The sequence below is a fragment of the Schistocerca americana genome, chromosome 1 (assembly GCF_021461395.2).
Source record: "Schistocerca americana isolate TAMUIC-IGC-003095 chromosome 1, iqSchAmer2.1, whole genome shotgun sequence".
Taxonomy (NCBI): domain Eukaryota; kingdom Metazoa; phylum Arthropoda; class Insecta; order Orthoptera; family Acrididae; genus Schistocerca; species Schistocerca americana.
In genome coordinates this window covers 258,138,543-258,163,998 of record NC_060119.1, presented here as the reverse complement: position 1 = coordinate 258,163,998, position 25,456 = coordinate 258,138,543, and the positions used below count along the sequence as shown (strand labels likewise).

At 39.6% G+C, this 25,456-nt stretch overlaps 1 protein-coding gene across 2 annotated transcripts in view; it reads right to left on the bottom strand.

The window, feature by feature from the left end:
* LOC124621863 (probable ATP-dependent RNA helicase DHX34) overlaps positions 1 to 25,456 on the bottom strand; it is a 193,092-nt gene that overhangs the window by 161,537 nt on the left and 6,099 nt on the right. For both annotated transcript variants that reach the window (XM_047147328.1, XM_047147335.1), the window contains exons 2-3: positions 21,613 to 21,850; positions 9,546 to 9,664 (exon numbers count right to left, since the gene is read on the bottom strand). In XM_047147328.1, coding sequence (XP_047003284.1) covers positions 9,546 to 9,664; positions 21,613 to 21,850 — 357 coding nt within the window. The remainder of the gene's footprint in view (positions 1 to 9,545; positions 9,665 to 21,612; positions 21,851 to 25,456) is intronic.

Here is a 25,456-nt window from a genome sequence, read left to right as displayed (position 1 = left end):
CTCCACATTCTGGAGTCTGTCAGTGCCATCCCACTGAATTGTGCTCATCAATAATGTAGCTAGGCTACTCATCACTGGGTCCCTCTGATACAGCATTCCTTCCCACCAAATTGGGCATGTTTGGACAAAAGCAGCCCAATTTATGTCTGCTGCTTTGGGGAGGAACTAGTAACAATGGCAGCTTTAGCACTATCTCCAGTGGGTTGACATCATCAAGGGAGTGCTGTATGTGGGTCAGGATTTGGCAGAGACAATGGTGGAGTTAAGTTGCTGTGCCAGACACCACCATCAGAACTGACAGTGAACATGTGACAGCTGAACTAGATGATGACAGCTTCCGTCCTGGCGGTGCAATGACCAGATGCCTGGGCCGACACTGGAGTCCCTGTCTTGTACTTCCTGTTGTGCTGGGAGGTCAGAAGTGTTGGCATCAGTCACATAAGATGTAACAGGATCCTTAGCTGACATCTGTGGAGAACCTGTGTGGGGTTCTTGGCACCCTGAAGCATGGCCCTGTTAAAGTACTAAAAAAAATTGGTTAGTACTTCCCTCTGTGGTGGCATACTTGACAGGTTGCTTCATATTCTCCTGATAGACAGTAAATCATTGAGTAGAACAGAAGTGATATCTGGCATTCTGCAGTGTAGTGTCGTAGGCCCTCTGCTGTTCCTGATTTACATAAATGATCTAGGTGATAATCTGAGCACCCCCCCCCCCCCCCCCCCCCCCCCCCTTAGATTGTTTGGAGATGATGCTGTAATTTACCGTCTAGTAAAATCATCAGACAATCAATTCCAATTACAAAATGAACTAGAGAGAATTTCTGTATGGTGCAAAAAGTGGCAATTGGCACTAAACAACAAAAAGTACGAGGTCATCCACATGGATACTAAAAGAAATCTGATAAATTTTGTGTACACAATAAATCGCACAAATCTAAGGGCTGTCAATTCGAAGGAATTACAATTATGATCAACTTAAATTCGAAAGACCACATAGATAATATTGTGGGGAAGGCAAAACAAAGATTGCGCTTTGTTGGCAGGACACTTAGAAGATGTGACAAACCCACTAAAGAGACAGCCTACATTACGCTTGTCCATCCTCTGCTGGATTATTGCTGCACGGTGTGGGATCCTTACTGGGCAGGATTGATGGAGGACATCGAAAAAGTGCATAGAAGGGCAGCTCGTTTCGTGTTATCACGCAATAGGGGTGAGAGTGTCACTGATATGATACGTGAGTTGGGGTGGCAGTCACCGAAACAAAGGTGGTTTTCTTTGTGGCGAGATCTGTTTACGAATTTCAATCACCAACTTTCTCTTCCGAATGCAAAAATATTTTGTTGACACCCACGGACATAGGGAGAAACGATCGTCATAATAAAATAAGAGAAATCAGAGCTCGAACGGAAAGATTTAGGTGTTCCTTTTTCCCACGTGCCATTCAAGAGTGGAATGGTAGAGAAGTAGTACGAAAATGGTTCGATGTATCCTCTGCCAGGTACTTAAGTGTGAATTGCAGAGTAACCATGTAGATGTAGATGTAAAGATAGGCACCATGCACTTGGCTTCTTCATTTTATTGCAGATGGATTGCAGAAGTTAGAAGGTGCTTAATAACAATTTGGGTATAGAAATACTGCAAGGCTTGTGCTGTAAACTGTGTGACATTGTAAGAAACCATAGCCTGCAGAAGCTCCTCATTAAAAAAATCTTCGATAATCCCACTATCGTGGCCTCAGCTGTGGTCTTATGCATAAGTATCACAATGAGATTTTGAAGACTGTGGTTATCCTGCTTAGCCACATGCAGTTTAAGACATGGCCTGAGAAATGGTGATGCAGTCATTGTCAAGGCTCCATCACTGATGGCATGATAAATGGGTGAGAACACTTAATGCAAACTCAATACCTGGCTACAAGGCTCGTCAATAGCTTCATGACTCTCCGATGGCTTTGGTGGAGTATCTTCAAGACTGGTTGATGTAATGGGGGTAGTACCACCACTTGATGGTCATTGCCTTCTGAGCTCAACAATAAAATGCCTTGTGCTATCATGAGGTGATGGTGCACTGAAAAAATGTCCAAAGAACTGGGCCAGCATGTTAGGCATTTCTGTTGCCAACCGTATCCAACCCACATTTTCCAAGAATGGGTCTCACTTTGTCAGTAATGCTATCTGTAAAGCTGTAACAGGGAAAGTTTGCACAGTCAGAGCTAATCACCATTTAGCTGGCAACATGAGATCTCTCGGGTGCTGAACTCCAGTTCCAGCCCCACTGGAAGCCAGGATAGTGTGTCAGCATTTGCATCTTTGCTGGTGAGTCAATACAAAATTTAATAGTTACATTTAATTAAAAACGAGGTCCACAGTTGAAGTCTCTGGGATTTTATTGTAGGAAGCTGGACTTACAGCTCCAAAGACTTGTGATTTGTAATAAACTATGTAACGCTACAAATAGATGTGGAAATTCTGAAGTGTAAATATAACAGCAAGAGCTTCTTTCTATAACAGCAAGAGCTTCTTTCTCAATCTACAAATAGTTTTTCTGGCCTGTTAAAAGAATCATAGAAGTAAAGGTGATAGGGTGCTCAATTCTTTTACAATCCTTCTGTGAAAACGTCACCTCCATGCCAAAGCAAGAGGTGTTCGTTGCAACAATAAGCATTTTTCAAGGAACGTATGTGGCTATCCAAGGGACAGATTTTAAGGCTGACTTCAGCTGCAGAAATACATTTTTTATTAGGGTAACTACAGAAATTTAGCTCCTTTTTTAAAATTTGATTTGAAGGGATTGATATGCCAGCAATTTTTTTTGAATAAATCTCATGTAATGTTTGTCTTTGACTTGACTGTAGATCCTTCAATGGAGACATAGTGGCAACTTATGGATAGCTTTGACATGTTTTTGTGTATAAGCAATGCCTTATTTGCTGAGAACAAACCTAGTTACTGGAGGCCAGGTTAGAAAAAATGGCATTTGCACAAATCGCACTTCAAGCTTGCCTGCTGCAGAATAATAAATAATGCATGTAGATTCTGCTGGTGCTCTTGGTGTGTAGTTCTATTCATTATGATATCATCAAGATAAGCAGCACAAAAGGGTGCTGGTTGAAGCAGTTTTCCTAGAAGCACTGGAATATTACTGGTTCACAAGTTATGTCAAATGCTAAATGTTTGTATTTATATGGTCCAAACAGTATTTTGACTATTAACATTTTCAGTGATTCTTCATCAACTGGTACTCTGAGATACACATATGAAAAATAAATAGTTAAAGGCATTATCCACCTTTTACTTTTGAGAATAGGTCTTCAGGCCACAGTAGGAATCCATGAACCACGGCAGTAGCTTTAAAACTGTTACAAAGTTGAAGCATTGCATCCCACTGTTTTTTTTTTTAATTGCTACCACACACTGGTTGATACACACACAATGCTCAGTGACCTCCAACTCTCATGACCTATCCAATTCTTCACAAAGAGGAGGGGGGAGAGAGAGAGGAGGGGGGAGGGGGGAGAGGGAGAGGGAGAGGGAGAGGGAGAGGGAGAGGGAGGGAGGGAGGGAGGGAGGGAGGGAGAGAGAGAGAGAGAGAGAGAGAGAGAGAGAGAGAGAGAGAGAGAGAGAGAGAGAGAGAGGGGGGGGGGGGGGGGGGTAATGTCAACAGAAGAAAGAATACGTGTGCTTAGAATGTGCGGGCATTGCCTACCCCTTAGAATGCATCTTCAAGATTCCTGTGTACATGATTTAAGTTCTAAAATGGGATGGCTTCTGATGTCAGACTAATATTATCTTGCGGTGTAAAACTAAAATCTGCAAAGGGATCCAAGCTGAAAATATTCTAAATGCCTGACACAGGAGCTACAAGAAATATTAAACACTGGGTTATGTTTGCATAAAAGGCCTCTATTGAAAAACTGCCTTTTATGGGCATTTGCTGGCTGCTATATTTTATCAACATGCACAGTGCAGGTGAACACTGTCTAATACATGTGTCCCAATTTACCACAGTTACTGAGTAGCCAGTATCTACTTGAAAAGTAATGGCTTTGGAATCTATTTGTAAGGCAATTATTAACATCTGAGGGGTGCACTCTGTCAGATTTTCAGCCACCTGAATTGAGTACACTTAGCCATATTCCTACTCCTTGCAGCTCACTCGTACAGAGAGCACATATGTTATCTTTTCTGTCAATAATGGCATTCTAGTCTCTTGTAGGATCAATTCTGCAATGAGTGCCACCTTGAGTGGGAGTGGAAGCATTTAGGCAAGACAGCAACTTGCAGCAAGACAGAATGTAATGCTCAGGTTCTGAAGATGACGTGGGCATTGGTGAACAATCACAAATGTGCTGCTGATCCTTGTATTTGGTGATGCAAGAACCTGCTTCACTAAGGGCTCCCACTGTTGTTGCAAGGTAAATGGTTTGTGTTAACTTGCACCAGCTACGGTGGGTCGCAGTCCTGTCTCTTGCAGCTGCTCCAGTGCAGCAACTTGTAAACTATCCAGTAGGTTTTACTCTGCAGCCAGAATTTTGTGAGACTGTTGTTGGGTTGTTTTTGGGGAAGGAGACCAGACAGCGAGGTCATCGGTCTCATCAGATTAGGAAAGGATGGGGAAGGAAGTCGGCCGTGCCCTGTCAGAGGAACCATCCCGGCATTTGCCTGGAGTGATTTAGGGAAATCACGGAAAACCTAAATCAGGATGGCCGGACGCGGGATTGAACCGTCGTCCTCCTGAATGCGAGTCCAGTGTCTAACCACTGCGCCACCTCGCTCGGTTTGTGTGACTGTGCCAAAGCAAATACACTGTCTAGTAATGAATTATGGATGGGTCTGCCTTTTTTTTTCCAAGTACACAAATTATTGTTTTACTTTAACACCCAAACATATTTCACTATTGTTTTGGTATCCTCTGTGGGTTTTTCCTTTACTTTTCTTTTATTCTACATTGTTTATTTCCTGTGGTTGCCAATGAAAAACAGCCACAGATTTAAATTGGTACACCATGTCATCATTGCAGTATTTGGCTACTCTTGGACTGTGGCTGGTTTGTATTTTTGCGCCAAATGTGTCTTTCTTTATTTATTATTTATTTATTTATTTTGTCAAACTGGGCTGATGTTTTCTCCTGCTCATTTGTGAGGAAAACATCAGTCCAAATACACAATAACAATAAAAAAGTATATGGCACACAAATATAAACCAGTCACAGCTCTCAGGACTAGTCAAATACTGCAATGATGACACAGTGTAGTAATTTTGATTTGTGACAGTTATCCATTGGCAACTGTTGGATACAAACAATACAAAATAAAAGAAAAAATCCCACCGAGGATGCCACAACTGTGGTGGAACATGTTTGGGTGTTAAAGCAAACCACTAATGTGTGCACTTGCGAAAAGATGGATCCATGTTTAATCCATTATTATTTACAGCAAGTATGGGAACTAAGCTCAAGTTTCCAATATGATGCATTGTGTAATGTTGGACACCTCAATGTCTGGGGTCCACCTAATGACAATGTCACGAATCAGTTAATCAGCATAACACTGTTTGCACTGCAGATTTGCACATTTAAACTGACATTGGTGACTTCAGTCTTTTAAGTCAGTGACCAAACACTGTATGATTGTGTGGTTTATACTGTTGCAGTAATTCTAAGTGAGCAACAACTACACACATTTTCTTAACAAAATAAGCTGAAGTTCACAGAGTTCCTAAAATGGCAATTGCCTGGATCTAAAATCAAACCCATATATCATATAAAGCCATAGACTTGTAACAATGGATGAAAAAACACCAACTAAGGTAAGTATATCCAGAGGAGGTGTGGATTTGGTGGCCTGATTAAATGCCAGAGGCTTGGAATGAGCATTTATTTTTTATTTTGTGTTTTTTTCCCTGCAGATCCAAAACAGTTTATAAGATGACTGAATTTCAACTCTTTTACATAAAGTAAATACTGTTTTTGTCATTTGCAACTCATCTAGCTTTAGATGTAAATCTTGCTGCATTTTGAATAAGATTTGCAGCAGTCTTCAATAGTGTGTGAGGTTGCTGAAAATTAGTGGGAGAGGAATTCAGTGAAAAAAATGACAGAAAGACAGGAAATGCAAGCTACAGATCAATGGGAAAAATAGATGAATATGCACTGGACTAGTTATTCTCCCACAGATGCATCACAACATATTGCAGTCCTGATTTGCATCAGCTGGGAAGATATGGGGAAAAACCCATCTTATCATAGATTGTGAGCAACATTAACTATTTAATAAGGTAGTGAAGAACCTCCAGATTTGGACTAGTTATTCTCACACAGATGCATCATATGACACACCATGATTGTGTCAGCTGGGAAAAAAAGAGAACCTCACGAGCAATTTTATAAGACTGTTCCTGTCAGTGAGAGATGTACATTCTCGTGTCATGTGAAGACAGAGTTGTAAACAGAAAGAGTGGCTGATGATTCATCTGGTATTGTGTTACTTGGACAAACAAGGAATATGCCAGTACACACTTCTTCTATGAACTTGCACGTAGGAGGAGCAGAATTTGTAAGACAATCATTTTAAAAAAATTTCCCAAGTCATTTCCCATTAACAAAAACATTTTTACTCACTGAAAGACTCTTGACAGAATGTGGTGCATTTGTGGCTCTTCTAAGATTTAGTGGCCAGGGCAAAGGACATACTGTGTAGAGGATGGAGAGAATTTAGTGCAAACTGATGCATAAAACAAAAAAAAAAAAAAATAACCAGAAAGAGTGGCTGATGATTCATCTGGTATTGTGTTACTTAGACAAACAAGGAATATGGCAGTACACACTTCTTCTATGAACTTGCATGTAGGAGGAGCAGAATTTGTAAGACAATCATTTTAAAAAAATTTCCCAAGTCATTTCCCATTAACAAAAACATTTTTACTCACTGAAAGACTCTTGATGGAATGTGGTGCATTTGTGGCTCTTCTAAGATTTAGTGGCCAGGGCAGAGGACATACTGTGTAGAGGATGGAGAGAATTTAGTGCAAACTGATGCATAAAACCAAAAAAATAAGCACCAAGTCTCTAAAGACACTAGACTCCACTGGTTGAGTACTGAACAGAAACCATTTCCATTCCTTTCACATGCAGATAGCGCAAGCATTGTTGGTAGGTGACTAACAGAGAGGCTCGACTTAGCAACTTCATTGCAAGCCATCACATGCAAGATCAGCATTATTCAAGAACATTTCATATTTAATGTACCTTTGATGATGAGAACCTTACAGATGGAACACAAAATAAGGTGGAAAAGGATGGGGTAATGAAACTGGCAGCACCATTTCATAGGGAGCATCCCAGCATTCACCATAAGTGATTTTGGAGAATCACAAAAACCTAAATCAGGATGTCTGGATGGGCATTTGAACCACCATTCTCCTGAAAAGGGTCCAACATATTACCACTATGTCATATCGCTCAGTATGTTTCAACAGGGCAGTAGAACACACACACACACACACACACACACACACACACACACAATTACAAGTGTACAACCAAAAATTTAATGTCATCATCTGGTTTGGTATTATGTCATAGGGCTACCTGTGCTCTCACTAAGGCTGATAAGAAAGTAATGTTGTGTGTGATTCATCAGGCTTTCCCAGCTATCTGTTGACATCTTCAGGTATTGAGGAATCAGGTATCCTGTTGGATATCAACATGACTTGTATCTTCACAGATACTACCTGAGATTGCTCATTGAGTGGAACAGTATTTATACAACAGCCTTCCCCCTCCATGGTTGGCTCTAAGCATTCAGGGCCAAAAACGAAATTGGAATGCCAGTGCTTGGCTTGCTGCACCAGACGGAAGATGGAACGCCTATGGGTGCTTCATTGGACTGCACATGGAATGCCTGAAGGAAGAAGGCCGTAGGTATAAATACTGGACTGGCTCCACTTGATGAGCAGTCTCACATGGTATGTGATGAAGATAATGAGTCATGTTTTCAAAATATCGTTGCAAGAATGATGCCGATATCCAGCACAATGCCTGACACCTCAAGATGACATCTTGTGTTTCTTGGATGCTTCTTTGTTGGAATTATTAGAAGTTAATTTGGTGAATCATATGAAAAAGTAGTTCCTGCATAATGGAGCTCTGTTTGGGATTCACAACCATATATTGTTGCAGTTGGGAATAATGTATTCACTACAGTTCATTGTGCCTCTAATCACTGAAGAAATTTACTCTTCACAAAACATTTGAGTTGGAGAGTAATTATAGTATTCACAAATACAGTGCTAGAAGGAATGTTGATCTGCACTGCTCTCTAATGAATCTAACTTTGGCACAGAAAGGGGTGAAATACAAAGATGCAAAACTGTTTGACAATCTAATAATAGGAATAAAATGTTTGACAGAGAATAGTAACATTTTTTAATGCAGATTAACTCTCCATTTTTGATAAGCTATTTTGCCAGTATACGTAGGGGAATTCTTGAATACAAATAATTGCTTGGGTAGATGATAGTATTTTTTTTAGAATTTTTAGCTAAGATGACAGTTCCATTCTGTTCACACCTGTTTGATGTCTGATCTAGCCCTCTTGTTCAGTTGCCCTGACCAATGATCTCATGCGAGACTGCTGGTTGTGTCTAGCCAGGAAGCACATATAAGATATCTGTTCAAAGCACTTGAAGAAACTAAGTAGGACAGCTGCCAAAATATTGGGCTCTGAAGAGAATTTTTGACTTGACTGGAAAATGAAAAACATACAGTTACCTAATCATGCAGAGAAAACCTCACAAATGATAGATACAGCCATATAAATATATTTTTGGACAGTGGAAAATTTTGGATGAATGACAGCAATATGAAAAATATGGATTGCTTCTCAATGCACAGAGGAGGTGACGAGTGTCCAACAAACACTTTGCTAGATAATATTAGCTACTGGACTAACTCTTTCATCACATGTAGGCACAACAAAATACATACCAATTCACACAGGCATAACTCAAACACAATTGGCAAAAATAATTAATTTGAACCAATTTAGTTAGAAGATATAAGGAGAGAATTAGAAATTTAAAGAGAAAAATAGTATGACAGCACAGGGGATGGAGATTGTAAACCCTGCAGGAGAGCTTCTGTGAAGTTTATAAGGTAGGAGACGAGGTACTGGCAGAATTGAAGCCGTGAGGATGGGTTGTGAGTCATGCTTGGGTAGCTCAGTCAGCAGAGGTCCTGAGTTCGAGTCTCGTCCAGCACACAGTTTTAATCTGCGAGGAAGTTTCATATCTGATAAATGGTCATTTGATCCACATAAATCAACAACATCTTTAAAAAGCATGGCTGCATTATAATATGTGTGCAGTAGGCTATATTAAGATTTTACAGCTGCAGAAGAGGTGGAACTGTCTTTTATTCGAACACTGTTATCAACTCAGCACTCCAATTTCCTATGAAACATAACTATAAAGTTGTCACATAAACACAATGAAAATGGTGAACTGTTAATATAAGTTACAGAGATTCAAACTCTGATCTCACCTATTTTTGTGTAGCCAGCTTTCAACAGAAACTGTGGAACCTGTGTTGATTTTCCACATCCTGTGTCACCAGCAACAATAACAACTCTCTCATTCTGCACAGCAGAAACAATTTCTGATCTGTAAGGATTAGAAAATTACTAACAAAAGTATGGATACAGAATTACAAACAAGTGAAGATGACATAGATAATAAAATAGGGTAGGGCACGAGGATAATGCGATGTGTGAACACTGTACTTTGGAATAACAAAATGGACCAAGTAGGTGACGGATTGTTCAGTTGTTGAAAACATCACTACATATGGAGCAGAAAAATGGGTAGTGAACAAGGGTCAAAGAAACAAGTTGCTTGCACTAGAGATGGACTTTTGGCGGTGAAGTTTAAGCATCTCCAATCTGGACTGTGTACCAAATACTGATATAAGAGAGGCTAAGGGTGTCAATAAGTCAATAACAGATACCATAGAGACAAAATGTCTAAAATGGTGTGGACGTTTAGAAAGGATGGATGATTGCTGATGGAAAAAGAGACTGTGAACCCCAGTAGAAAGAAGAAACTGCAGGCAACCTGGGAGGAGCTGGGGTCAAGATGCCCAGGATGCAATGGATGTCAAAGGACTACAAGAAGGTGGCTGAGACAATCAGAGGAAATGGAATATGGGAAGTGGGAGCCACTGCCAGCCACAGAGTACTTGCAATATTGGGATAATGACATGTGAAACATATCAATACATGTTATTATAGGTTAGTCCCATGTATACTCAGGGACAGGGGCCACCATTGCTGTTCATGTGGAAACAAAATAATTATGGATGTTGTTTCAGTGTAACGACAAGCACTGGCATTATGATGATGAACAGAAGATTAATTTATTTGCTTGCAATGAAACTGTATATACCGAAGGACATTGATTATTTGCATGTCGCCATTTGCTTGTGACTCACCTTTGTGAAAATGCAAAGTTAAGTATAGTCAATTTAACTTAATGCAATAAACGCCATTAATATGATTTGGTTGAATTGTTGTCTAGCGATCTGAGAAACAGCTTCCTAGGCACCCTATAATAGATGAGTGGGCAGGATACTACAGACATTACTATAAAAGAAAGTTCAAAGTGGTTCAGAAAATCAGTATGATTACAGACAATGTCACTGAAGCTGTAATCAAATGAACCCAATAGCATATATAACAACTTAACTGCACACCATATTTATATATAGTTTCACAAAATTCCAAATACATTTTATTTTTTAATGTGCCCAACATTTAATTTCTGATGACTAACATCAGTCTCAGGCCATAACAGCATTCAGTTATTTAATATCACACAGTACCTTACCAGTTAAAAAAATATAGGTGACATCCATGCAAAAACAATCTTAGAAACATTTTTTTTTTTTTTTTTTTTTTTTGAATGTGCAAGATGACATAGTCAATATTTTTCCAGGTGGGTTGTAAAGAGGGTTCTGGTATCTCAGTTTCTTAAACTACTTTTATGCAGCAAGTAAATAAAACACCCATTTATATATGCCATTACAAATATTTTATCAATTTACAGCCACAAAAAAGGGACTATAAAAGAATACGAAATGTTTTACTTACCAGATGGCAGCAGATGTAGGCTACATGTAAATAAAATGAGTCACAAATGAAAGTTTTGTTATGAAGAAGAAAGGCAGAACAGATTAGGAGGAAACTAAGGCTATTCTGGGAATACGTGGGGATCAACAATTATGCATCATTAACATACGATACACTGAAGCACCAAAGGAACTGTTATAGGCATGCATATTCAAATACAGAGATATGTAAACAGGCACAATATGGCGGGGCAGTCGGCAACGTCTATATAATATAACAAGTGTTTGGCACAGTTGTTAGATTGGTTACTGCTGTTACAGTGGCAGGTTATCAAGATTTAAGTGAGTTTGAACATGGTGTTATAGTCGGCGCACGAGCGATGGGACACAGCATCTCCAAGGTAGCAATGAAGTGGGGATTTTCCTGTACGACCATTACACGAGTGTACTGTGAATATCAGGAATATGGTACTTCAACACTGCTGCGGCTGAAAAAAGATCCTGCAAGAGCGGGACCAATGATGACTGAAGAGAATCATTCAACATGACAGAAGTGCAACCCTTGCACAAATTGCTGCAGATTTAAATGCTGGGCCATCAACAAGTGTCAGTGTGCAAACCATTCAATGAAACATCATCGATATAGGCTTTCAGAGCAGAAGGCCCACTCGTGTACCCTTGATGACTGTACAACACAAAGCTGTACACCTCACCTGGGCTTATCAACGCTGACATTGGACAGTTAATGACTGGAAACATGTTGCCTGGTTGGACAAGACTCATTTCAAATTGTATTGAGCAGATGGATGTGTATGGGTATGGAGACAACCTCATGAATCCATAGACCCTGAATGTCAGTAGGGGACTATTCAAGCTGGTGGAGGCTCTGTAATGGTGTGGGATGTGTGTAGATGGTCTGACATGGGACCCCTGATATGCCTAGATACAACTCTGACAGGTGACAAGTATGTAAAATCCTGTCTGATTACCTGCATCCATTAATCTCCGTTGTGCATTCCGACTGACTTGGGCAATTCCAGCAGGACAGTGCAACACCCCACACATCCAGAATTGCTACAGAGTGGCTCCAGGAACACTCTTCTGAGCTTAAACACTTCTGCTGGTCACCAAACTCCCCAGACATAAACATTATTGAGCATATCTGGGATGCCTTGCAATGTGCTGTTCAGAAGAGATCTCCACTCCCTCGTACTCTTACAGATTTATGGACAGTCCTCCACGATTCATGGTGTCAATTCCCTCCAGCACTACTTCAGACATTAGTTGAGCCCATGCTACGTCATGCACTTCTCCATGCTTGCGGGGGACCTACACAATATTAAGCAGGTGTATGTTTCTTGCTCTTCAGTGTATTTGAAATCTTTGTAAGTCAATGAATACAGACAAAAAGTCAGATACAGGGGAACAACACACACAGATGAGACAAAACTGGGCATGTACATGGAAGGGAGGCAGGGGAGGGAGACGATAAGATTAGAGGTGAAGAAGCAGCCAAAGACAGACAGAACAATATGAGAAGCAACATTACATGAAAGTAACATGTGGATGAGGATGGGAGGGGAGGGGAAGGGAGGAGAGGGAAACATTTAAATGCAACAATGTGAGTGAAGCACTTGAGCTTTGATACTCAGGGTTTCACAAAGCACACTGATCACAGTTAGTTCACACTTGCAAATTGTGAATGAGAGGTTGCATGTGACCTGGAGTTCAAGTGTCTGTTGATATTTTGTTCATTTGAGATAGCACAAAGTAATGAGGTACTGGGGCTGAAAGGAATGTCTACATGGTAAAATAGGCACTAAGTTCACGACTGTCGTGCCGCTGTGTGTTCATTGTGAGAAGTTATTCTATGTTACAAATACAAACTATGTCCATTCATCCTCACTAACAATTTAGTGGTCACCAAGTCATCATAAAACCTTAACAGTGGTTGCATGTATACTTGTAAACTGGTAACCTCAAAAATTACTGTCCAGTTAATCGAATAAGTGTTACCAGTGGTGGGAAAGGAGTAAATAGTGACATCAGAAAGTAATGGACTAGTTTTTGGTAGGCTCAAGAAAAGGGTGATGAGGGGCATAAGATGTAACAAGAGCAATGTGCAGGTTGGGAGGGTAACAAAATCTACTTTGGAAGAGAATAGCAGGATGGGTAAGAATCATCTTGCGGGGAGACTTCAGAAAATCATAGCCAAAGTGGAGATGCTTTGAAACAATGCAGTGCTGAAAAAGTAAAATTCCAGAAATTGAATCATGAAATAAGTATTTAAGAAAGTGAAGTAAATGTAGGACTACATGTCCTCCTTCAAGAATTACAGAGAAGCATGAGAATTGGACAATGAATCAGAGGGAAGCAACCAGCACTATTTTTCTGTAACCAAATAAATCATAACATTGAGGCATAAGGACTAATAAATCAAGTGACACCTAAGCACTTGAGAGTTGATGCCTCTACCTCAGAGATTCCAAAACTTTTTCTCTGACAAAAAGACTGATTCTCTCTTGGAAAACCTTCTTTATTTTGAAGGTTAATATATTTTAAAAATGAAAAAGGTTGTTTTATTCAGCGACTACTTCAGTTTTAATTCATAACTAATAACACAGAAATCACATTTTCGCAGAGCACATATTCACTTCCTGCAGAATAACAGTGTTCCATGGAATATAGTTTGGGAAACCTCACTCTATCTAGATTGGAAGCTCTTATCAGACAAGAAAGGATGAGTTAATATATCTTGTCAATCAGATTCCTGGTAAATAAAGTTATTCTAGTAATGAAACTGACAACAGAAGCAAGATTGTATGTAGAAAGTCTTTGTAGTCGATTTCCCAACTTAAATAAAAGCACAATAATTGACAACATATTCACAGAACAGGCCAAAATAAGTGATAAATATAGTAGGCAAGTCCTGAATGGTCTCTATGAGCATGATGGATAAAGAATGGAAAAAATTGGGCCCCACTACAAAGTACCTAAGACAATTAATGATGAAACTATCCGGATTTTTAAATCATGTGTCCAAGATGTAAATTGGAGGCCTTTGTATAACATACAGAATAGTAAATCCAAGTACAGTTCTTTCAGGAATGAAGTAGCATTAATATTTTAAAGTACTTTCCTAAAATGGATAGGTAAGGCTCAAACTGGAAAATCCAACAAAAAGCAATGGATTACCACTGGTATGAAACATTCCTGAAAAAAAAAAAACCAGGATGGAATGTAATAATATAAGGAAAAGGATAGATGCTACTCACCATATAGCGGAGATGCTGACTCGCAGAAAGGCACAACAAACAGACTATCGGGAAAGATAGCTTTTGGCTAACAAGGCCTTTGTCAAAAGTAGACAACATACACACATGCATACACTCATGCAAACACAGCTCACACACACGTGACAACTGTCTCTGGCACCTAGAGCATGACATGCAGTTTGTAAGGCCATGTTGTCCAAAAGATATCTTTCTGACGGCGTTTCTGTTGTGCCTTTTTGCAACTCAGCATCTCCACCATATGGTGAGTAGCAACTATCCTTTTCATTATATTGTTACAATACCATCTTGGATTTTCCATTGTTTGATTTTGCCTGACAGATTTTCTTCCATACCAAGACAGTGCTGTTTTCCTTTGTTACTGTTTCCTAATGCATTACTATACCCGGCATCCACCCTTATTTTTCCTCTTCCTGTGTATCTCTTGTCGCCTTGCAAACTGCATGGAACACTCTAACTCCCAGAAACTGTGGACATGTGTGTGTGAGTTGCGTTTGCGTGAGTGTGTGTATGATGTCTACTTTTGGCAAGTGTCTTGTTGGCCAAAAGCTAACCTTCCAGCAGCATTTTTGTTGTGCCTTTCTGTAACTCAGCATGTCCGCTACTTGTTGAGTAGCTACCATCCTCCTCATTACATTGTTACATTGCCTCCTGGATTACCCATATTTTGATTTTGCCTGGTGGCTTTTCTTCCATCCTAAACCAGTGTTGTTTTTCTCTGTTACTATTTTCTAATGCATCACTGTACTCGCTGTCCTTCTTTTTCTTCTTTCCTGTGTTTCCCTTGTCATCCTACAAAATGCATGGCATGCTCTAGCTGCCAGAGACTGTGTGTGTGTGTGTGTGTGTGTGTGTGTGTGTGTGTTTGATTGTTTGTATGTGTCTATGTTGTCTACTTTTGACAAAGGCCTTGTTGGCTGAAAGACAACTTTCCGACAGTCTTTTTGTTGTGCCTTTCTGTAACTCAGCATCTCAGCTATATGGTGAGTGGCACCTATTATTTTCATTATGTAGTTACACTCCATCCTGGTTTTCCATTGTTTGATTTTGCCTGATGGCTTTTCTTCCATCCTAACTCAGTGCTATTTTCCTTTGTTACTAGTTCCTAATGCTTCACTATACTCAGTGTCCATATTTCTTTCTCCTCTTTCCAGTGTTTCTCTTGTCACCTTGCAAAATGCTCGGCAAGCTCTAACTGCCAGAGACTGTGGTAATGTGTGTGTGAGTTACGTTTGTGTGACTGTGTGGGTGCGTGTGCGTGAGTGTGTGTGTGTGTGTGCTTTTGACAAAGATCTTGTTGGTTGAAAGCTAACTTTCTAACAGTCTTTTTGTTGTGCCTTTTTGCAACTCAGTATCCCTGCTATATGGTGTGTAGCAGCTACCCCTGACAGTCTTTTTGTTGTGCCTTTCTGCAATTCAGCATGTCTGCTATATGGTGAGTAGCTACTCTTCTTCTCATTACATTGTTACATTCCATCCTGCATTTCCCATAGTCTGATTTTCTTGACGGCTTTTCTTCCATCCTAACTCGGTGCTGTTTTCGTTTGTTACCATTTTCTAATGCATTACTATACCAAAGTGTTCGTCCTACTCTCTCTTCTTTCCTGCATTTCTCTTGTCGCCTTACAAACTGCATGACATGCTCTAGCTGCCAGAGACTGTGGCCATGTGTGTGTGAGCTGCGTTTGCATGAGTTTGTGTGTGTGTGTGTGTGTGTGTGTGTGTGTGTGTGTGTGTGTGTGTGTTTGTACATTCTCTACTTTTGACAAAGGTGTTGTTGGCCGCAAGCTATCTTTCCGATAGTCTTTTTGTTGTGCCTTTCTGCGACTCAGCATCTCAGCTATATGGTGAGTAGCTACTACCCTTTTCATTATATTGTGTCACGCAAAAGAAAATGAGAGCTGTACACTGCTTCAAAAAATTCAGCCAACCCCACCCAATTAAGTCACTACAAAACATAATGTAAAATTCTAAGTAACTTAAAATGTAAAGTAAAATAATAATTAAAATTTTTCAGGATCTAAAATTTTCTGTTTAAGCTCCAAAATTAATAAACCTAATAACAAAATCAAAACAAGATAGGAGGAGATAAAGAGTGAGACTGGTGAAGAATGTATCAATAGCACCCAAAAATTGTTCAGCCTATCACTTGACAACTTTGACATAATTAGCAAAAAATCTATTTTGATTCAGAAGAGGTATGTTTACAACCAAACCCATATTTTAATTCACAAACAACGTTTTGGAATTCCTGGACAAGAAGACATTGTCCGATGGCAAGATTGTGACCTGTCTAGAACTTTCAACTGTGTTGATCACAGGATATTTATACAGAAAGCATGCCTCTAGATGGAATCTGAAGACAAATGGATAACTGGCTAAAATCCTATTCACAGGACAAACAACTGTAAGCAGGGTTATATGGGAACAGCATATAGGTAGGATGGGTAGAGTCCAACTGCGAAATGGTATACTATGGCGTATACCATTCAAAATTCTTAGGTGTCCATATAGACAAGAGGCTTGAAAAGGCTTAGTTCAGCAACATTTAGCTTCAGGATAATCTCCAAAATCAAAGTTCAAAATCTGCCTATTTTGGCTACTTCCATTCACTGATGTGTTATGGAATGATTTTCTTGGACAACATATCACTATCAGAAAAAAGCCTTTACCATTAAGAGAAACAATGTCATAGCAGTGTGTGGAATGCTTCCAAGGCAATCACAACATAACCTACTAAGATATTAACCATTACTTCACAATATATCTTTCAGTCATGAAATGCATGCTTCACAATCCATCCCAATATGAAATTAATGAGTCATACCACGATAAGGAAATCTGACCTATACAGTGATCTGAAGAATTTATCTTTAGTGGAAAAAGATGCAGCGTACTTAAATGTAAAGATCACTCATGAATTAGGCATTATGCTTCTTCCAAATGGCTGACTGCTATCTGCAAACAAGGCCACATGATAAACAATCTATGATTATGGGACACGTGATCAGCATGTCATCAATCCCTCCAGCTATTGTTACCAATTGATGAATCTATGTAATGGAAGGAAACATTCCACGTGGGAAAAATTATATATAAAAACAAAGATGAGGTGACTTACCGAACAAAAGCGCTGGCAGGTCGATAGACACACAAACAAACACAAACATACACACAAAATTCAAGCTTTCGCAACAAACTGTTGCCTCATCAGGAAAGAGGGAAGGAGAGGGGAAGACGAAAGGAAGTGGGTTTTAAGGGAGAGGGTAAGGAGTCATTCCAATCCCGGGAGCGGAAAGACTTACCTTAGGGGGAAAAAAGGACAGGTATACACTCGCACACACGCACATATCCATCCACACATACAGACACAAGCAGACATATGTCTGCTTGTGTCTGTATGTGTGGATGGATATGTGCGTGTGTGCGAGTGTATACCTGTCCTTTTTTCCCCCTAAGGTAAGTCTTTCCGCTCCCGGGATTGGAATGACTCCTTACCCTCTCCCTTAAAACCCACTTCCTTTCGTCTTCCCCTCTCCTTCCCTTTTTCCTGATGAGGCAACAGTTTGTTGCGAAAGCTTGAATTTTGTGTGTATGTTTGTGTTTGTTTGTGTGTCTATCGACCTGCCAGCGCTTTTGTTCGGTAAGTCACCTCATCTTTGTTTTTATATACAATTGATGAATCTGAGTGATACCACTGCTTCTTTATTCAAGCAGCTGCTTGTTTGAGCCCATGAGGATGAATGGACACTGCTCCAGACCTCCTTACCACAGGGGGGGGGGGGGGGAGGGGGGTAAACTGAGGAGGTACCAGGAATCGAACCCATGTCCCCATGTCCTACTGCACTGAATGCAGCAAAGCTAATCATTCAGCTATGGATGTGGTCAAATGCAAAATACACTAGCACAAAAATATGATATTTACACAAATGGATTTTCCTGGTCCACAAATGTGTGTGGCTTAAATTCAGGGTCAAAGTCCTAGAAAGTTCCAAAAAATGCAAAATACACTAGCACAAAAATATGATATTTACACAAATGGATTTTCCTGGTCCACAAATGTGTGTGGTTTAAATTCAGGGTCAAAGTCCTAGAAAGTTCCAAAAAATGCTGCTAGAAGCCACAGAAGGTGATGTGTTAGTGGTTCAAGTATTCCATGTTAATTATTCTTTATCATGGGGGACATTCTAATTTTAGTATTGCCCATCTTGGTATTTAGCAGTTTTTGAGTTCACAGCAACACCATCAAAATTGGTGTTTTTAAGAAACTTGCAGAAGTTAGCAGGCACAGTAAGTACACTTTCACATTTCAACAACTCCAACTCTGTTCGGAAGCTGTTGGCAGACAACACACATCAAGCCATTTCTCACTGCTGCCAGCTGTTGTTTATCATTGAGTCCGTATCAGTCAGTGCATGGACTAAGCTGCTAGTAGTGATTCAAATAAGAAATGGGAGGCTTCATCTTTGTGGCAATTTTAAAGCTACTGTCATGGTTCACGGATTACTACTCCAGCCCGAAGACCTATTCTTGGTATTCAAGTCATATCCAAGTGATATTACTCCGAAGTAATAATCAATTATTTACAAGCAAGTCTAAACAGTTTTTGCTTGAAAAATGTTTCTTCTCTCTAATGAATTCCTTAATAAAGACGTATAAGATTATTTCACATATCTTTCTGTATTTTATCACTTTAATGTCTCTTGCTGCTATAATTACACACTATAAATCACACTGCTTATGAGAACGACATTTTCACTCTGCAGCGGAATGAGAGCTGATATGAAACTTCCTGGCAAATTAAAACTTTGTGCCAAACTGAGAGTTCAAGTCTCAGTCCAGCATACAGGAAGTTTCATACTGCTTGTGTTCAGTACCTGTTTTTAAATAGCTGTTTACATGGTAGATCAGAGACTTTAATGTGTCAGTAACAACATAATTCTCAGTGCATTGTTCAACATTAGGATATGTCACCTCATTGTGAGAATTGGGACAGCAATTTCAGGGTGCACACTATGTATCACACAGATCCAGTATGCACCAGTTGCCAGCCTAATTACCTCATGGTATCAAGCATCTTTAAATATATCTGCCCTGCAGTTCCATACGAGGGTAATCCCAAAAGTAAGGTCTCCTATTTTTTTATAAGTGCATAAACCTGTTTACGAGGGTTGTTTTTTAAGTAAGGGCAGTTTTTATTTAAAAAAAAGACACAAATACTTTTGTAAAAAAACTTTTATTTTATGATTCTACAAACTTTTACCTATTTTTCTACATAGTTGCCTTGTTTATTTAAGCACTTGTCATACTGTACAACTAAGTTTTTAATTCCCTCTTCAAAGAATTCGGCCGCCTGCTCCGACAGCCAAGAGTTCACGGCCGCTTTCACTTCATCATTGTCATTGAAGCGATGCCCGCCAAGATGGTGTTTCAGGTACCGGAAAAGGTGAAAATCGCTAGGAGCAAGGTCGGGGCTGTATGGTGCATGGTCCAAAACTTCCCAGCCAAAAGAATCAATCAAATCCCGAGTCTTTTGAGAGGTGTGAGGCCTAGCGTTATCGTGCAGGAGCAAAACTCCTTTTGTCAGCATGCCGCGCCTTTTGTTTTGAATTGCTCTGCGGAGCTTATTTAGAGTTGCACAGTAGGCATCTGAGTTGATTATCGTTCCTCGTGGCATAAAGTCCACTAGCAAAACACCGCGTCGGTCCCAGAACACAGTTGCCATAATCTTGCGCTTTGACAGCATCTGTTTGGCTTTGACCTTGACAGGTGAGGTTGTGTGTCGCCATTCCATCGATTGTCGCTTGCTTTCGGGAGTGATATGGGATACCCATGTTTCATCTCCAGTGACAATTTGACTCTACATGTCATCCCCTTCTTCCTCGTAATGAATCAAAAAGTCCAATGAAGTGGCAAATCTCTTCCCTTTGTGGTCCTCTGTGAGGAGTCTGGGTACCAACCCGGAACACAATTTCTTAAAGTTTAGGTTTTCAGACACAATTTTGTACAAAACCGATCTTGAAACTTGTGGAAATTCCAAAGAAAGAGTGGAAATTGTGAATCTTCTGTCCTCACGAATCTTTGTTTCGACTGCAGCCACCAAATCATCAGTGATCACAGAGGGCCAGCCTGAGCGTTCTTCGTCATGGACGTTTTGACGGCCATTTTTAAACTCTCTAACCCATTGACGCACTTTACCTTCACTCATTGCATTCAAGCCATAAACTTCTGTTAACTGACGATGAATTTCTGCACCTGATAGGCTTCTCGCGGTCAAAAAATGTATCACTGACCGTATCTCACACGTGGCGGGCGATTCAATAATCGTAAACATTATAAAGCAGCACAGCGATGCATACACGTCAGCTACAGAGCTGCAACTTGCATCAGTGTGAACGGGAAGGGTGCCGGCAAGTGGTGCGGTGGCTTGTTGCGGCGTCCGCGCGAACTATGGGACTATATGCGTGAACGGCCCTTACTTAAAAAACAACCCTCGTATTTCTACAGTGGCTTACATCAGTTTACAGCTTGAACATTTAGCTATTTTTCGAACATAACCACCATTTCTGTCAATGCATTTTTGTAGACGCTGTGGCAGTTTTTGTATGCCCATGTCATACCATCTCGCCACCATGCTGTTGGGAAAGTTATGAACCTGGGTGGTTCTGTGATGTATGGGGTGTATTCTTGTACAATGAATTGGGCCCAATTTGCGTTACCTTGAACACCAATCAGAATGTTTAAATAAACATTCTTTGTGATCAAATGTTTCCCTTTCGTCTACATTTTCATGATAAGATGCTGCAGACGTCAAGGCTGCGATCATGGTTTCCTTGTTTGACAAACACCCAGGCACACTGTCCACCTTGACTGGCCTGCTAAATCACCCAGCCTTAATCCTGTAGAAAATGCTTCAGACTATTCAGAATAGTTGGTGAATTGCAGCAATCAACATCCAAATGATCTCGTAGCCCTATGGGATCTAACGAACTTCAACCTCAAGAAACTTTTCACTGAATAGAGGCCATCATAAAGGTTCAAACCAGTGTTAACGCAGTATCAGGGTGATGTCTCTAAGTATGATTAATTCTTTGTCCAGTACACTTATGATTTACACACATGTGATTTATAACAGAACATGGTAGCCTTTTAAATAAAGAAAGAATAGTGTTTTAAAGGTAACTGTCTACTACCTGTATTGTGCCACAGGCAAATTCTTCTGTGATTGTCGCAACTTGTAAAGTTTTGCAAACGTCTCCTTCTGTTTGAAGTCCAGATACAGCAACAGAATATTCTGAAACTGTACCATATTTTCTTGTGTAAGCTGTTTATCATGTACCATTTCCATCTCCAGAACTTGCTTCCTCAGTTTCGGAGACAGTGAAAGACACACACAGTGGAACTTGTTGAAATCATTCCGATTGCCAGAACCTGTACATACACACAATAAATAAGTTCTCAGTGGGTGAAATAACTTTCCACCAAACACAAATAAAATTAAAAACACATTAGCATGTCAACAGAATAGTAACATACTGACAAGTGACACAAACAAGGTATACTGAACATTGAAATACTGGCACACCTGAAGACCATGATACCAGCCATCGGCTTTGACCCACGACATCATCAAGATGGTGGACTCCCCTATTTCAAGTGTACACAATATGGTGACCATGACATCACTAATGACAAGCTCAAGTACACACAGATGATGTGAGAAATATTTAACCACAGAAATAAAACAAAACTAATGAGGCAATTGTAGAAACTAGGGGTTTTTGGGTGGGCACAAACTAAATATATGACAATTATAATAACAGAGACATACAAGAACAAATGCTAACACACAGATCAAGCAAACTAAATACTCATAAATCAACAAAACCACAATTAAGAAGCCTGAGATAAAAAGAACTGGCATGAGAAACAGTCCTTGGCTTATATAGCTCAAACGAATTTCATGACATACAAACCCACACATAGTACCAGAACCTGGTACCAGAAATTTTATTTGACCTATAAAGCTCAAGCAAAATCCATGATATCATAAGACCACACAGAATTTGACAAATCCAGTATCTAACACTTCACTTGAACCACAGAGCTAAAGTGGAGTCCGCGGTACGGTACCACAAAACTAAAGCTAGCTCAAATAACTAAAATCGAAAACCTAATCTCAACAGTGGACATAAAACAAACTCCACAATGCCTATCAATCACAGTCCAACATAATTAGGCCGGTATTACACTATCAAATTTTCTTGTCCAATATCTTTGTCAAAGATATTTGATAGTGTAATAGGGACTTTGTCAAATGTCGTCCAATAGTTGATCAAATCTAGGACCTCGCTGTATATTTGATCAAAGAAATCACTTGTCTTCTGTTCATTGCAATGTGACATGTTACCACATGGAGCGCTAGCATAGCTGCAGCGTTCTGTCATCTGTAGTGTTTTTATAACCATTGCTGGTAAATACAATTGGTGTGTGCCGACAACTACAAAATTAATAGAGATGTCCGAAGCTAATGAGGCGCTTTACAACGTGAGGCACCCTGAATACAAAAATAGATTAAGAAGATTGGAGACCTGACCTAACCTAACCTAACATAACCCTCTTCTGTAGCAAGGAATCGGAGTGTTACAGTGAGCCTATCTTCTGAAGATGTAGCGGTTCTTAAGTGAATATTGTGCTTTGTGATATGAGGATATACTTCATTGAGCACATACAGAAATGTATGCTCATCCATTCTTAAGTAATTGATGTATGACTTGACGTCTTCCACTGTAAGCTCACGTAACAAGTTTTGTTGAATGCTTTTATCGTGTCGTCGTAAAACCCACGGCTTCACCCAGATTAGATTAGTTTTTCGTTCCATAGATCCGTGCTGAGGAGATCCTCGTGGATGTGGAAAACGTCGATTTTTTTAAGCTGAAATAACAATACTAATAGTATGAATAAATACATCATTTGTTTCTATTAAAAATTTCGCCAATGGAGTAGAAGGAGTTGGCCAGTAGTAAGTCTTTCAGGCTCCTTTTAAATTGATCTTTATTTGTAACTAAATTTTTTATGTTTGCTGGCAAATTATTGAAGATGGGTGTTCCTGAGTAGTGGACCCCTTTTGAACTAAAGTAAGTGCTTTTAAGTCCTTGTGCAGATCATTTTTGTTCCTGGTATTCTATGTATGAACTGAGTTATTTGTTGGAAAAAGAGATATATTATTTACGACAAATTTCATTAAGAAGTAAATATACTGAGAGGCAGTAGTTAGTATACCCAGTTCTTTGAAGAGGTTTCTGCAGGACGTCCGTGAATTTACTCCACAAATAATACGTATTACACACTTTTGGACTCTGAAAACTTTTGTTTGACTTGAAGATTTACCCCAAAATATTATCCCATATGACATTATGGAATGAAAGTAGACAAAGTATGCAAGCTTTTCATTTTTATGTTGCCTTTGTCTGCTAACACTCGAATTGCAAATACAGATTTGTTAAGGCCCTTTCTGCACTTCTGTGATGTGCCACTTCCAACTGAATTTATTATCAAGTTGTAATCCCAGGAATTTAGAACTGTCAACCTCGTATGTATAGTTCCTGTTTTTCCCCGACTTCTTTTCCGCATGTGCACACAATGCAATTGCGGTACGTGCAACTGCTGTGGTTAATAACAAGTTGTTGTCAGCCATCTTGAACTTTGACGAAAAATTTGATGACATTGTAATACCCCTTCTAGCGCTACGTCAAAGATCTTTGTCAAATATATTGGCCGGAATATTTGATCACATCTTTGATGAAATCTTTGACAAAGAAATTTGATAGTGTAATACCGGCCTTACCCACAACTAACAACACAACGCACTAAAAAAAATAAAATAAAAATAAATAAAAAAAAAATAAAAAAAAAACTGAATTAACAGTAATTTATATATACAGGAAACACACAATTATGCATGTAAACGTGTATACCACACTTAATACAGTTCAAAACAAATCATAAAACCATAATTACCAACCAAAGTGAGTATAACATAAATCTAACAATCTATTAGTTAGCAATAATAATGTCATCAATACAGTCTCAATACACTGTGCCACCATGAGATTACACAACATAACACAGACACAGGTAGGTTAGAAAATTTAAAAAGGGAACTGGATAGGTTGAAGTTAGATATAGTGGGAATTAGTGAAGTTCGGTGGCAGGAGGAACAAGACTTCCGGTCAGGTGACTACAGGGTTATAAACACAAAATCAAATAGGGGTAATGCAGGAGTAGGTTTAATAATGAATAGGAAAATAGGAATGCAGGTAAGCTACTACAAACAGCATAGTGAACGCATTATTGTGGCCAAGATAGATACGAAGCCCACACCTACTACAGCAGTACAAGTTTATATGCCAACTAGCTCTGCAGATGACGAAGAAATTGAAGAAATGTATGATGAAATAAAAGAAATTATTCAGATTGTGAAGGGAGACGAAAATTTAATAGTCATGGGTGACTGGAATTCGAGTGTAGGAAAAGGTAGAGAAGGAAACATAGTAGGTGAATATGGATTGGGGGACAGAAATGAAAGAGGAAGCCGCCTGGTAGAATTTTGCACAGAGCACAACATAATCATAACTAATACTTGGTTTAAGAATCATGAAAGAAGGTTGTATACATGGAAGAACCCTGGAGATACTAAAAGGTATCAGATAGATTATATAATGGTAAGACAGAGATTTAGGAACCAGGTTTTAAATTGTAAGACATTTCCAGGGGCAGATGTGGACTCTGACTACAATCTATTGGTTATGACCTGTAGATTAAAATTGAAGAAAAAGCACAACGGGGGGAATTTAAGGAGATGGGAACGGGATAAACTAAAAGAACCAGAGGTTGTACAGAGATTCAGGGAGAGCATAAGGGAGCAATTGACAGGGATGGGGGAAATAAATACAGTAGAAGAAGAATGGGTAGCTTTGAGGGATGAAGTAGTGAAGGCAGCAGAGGATCAAGTAGCTAAAAAGACGAGGGCTAGTA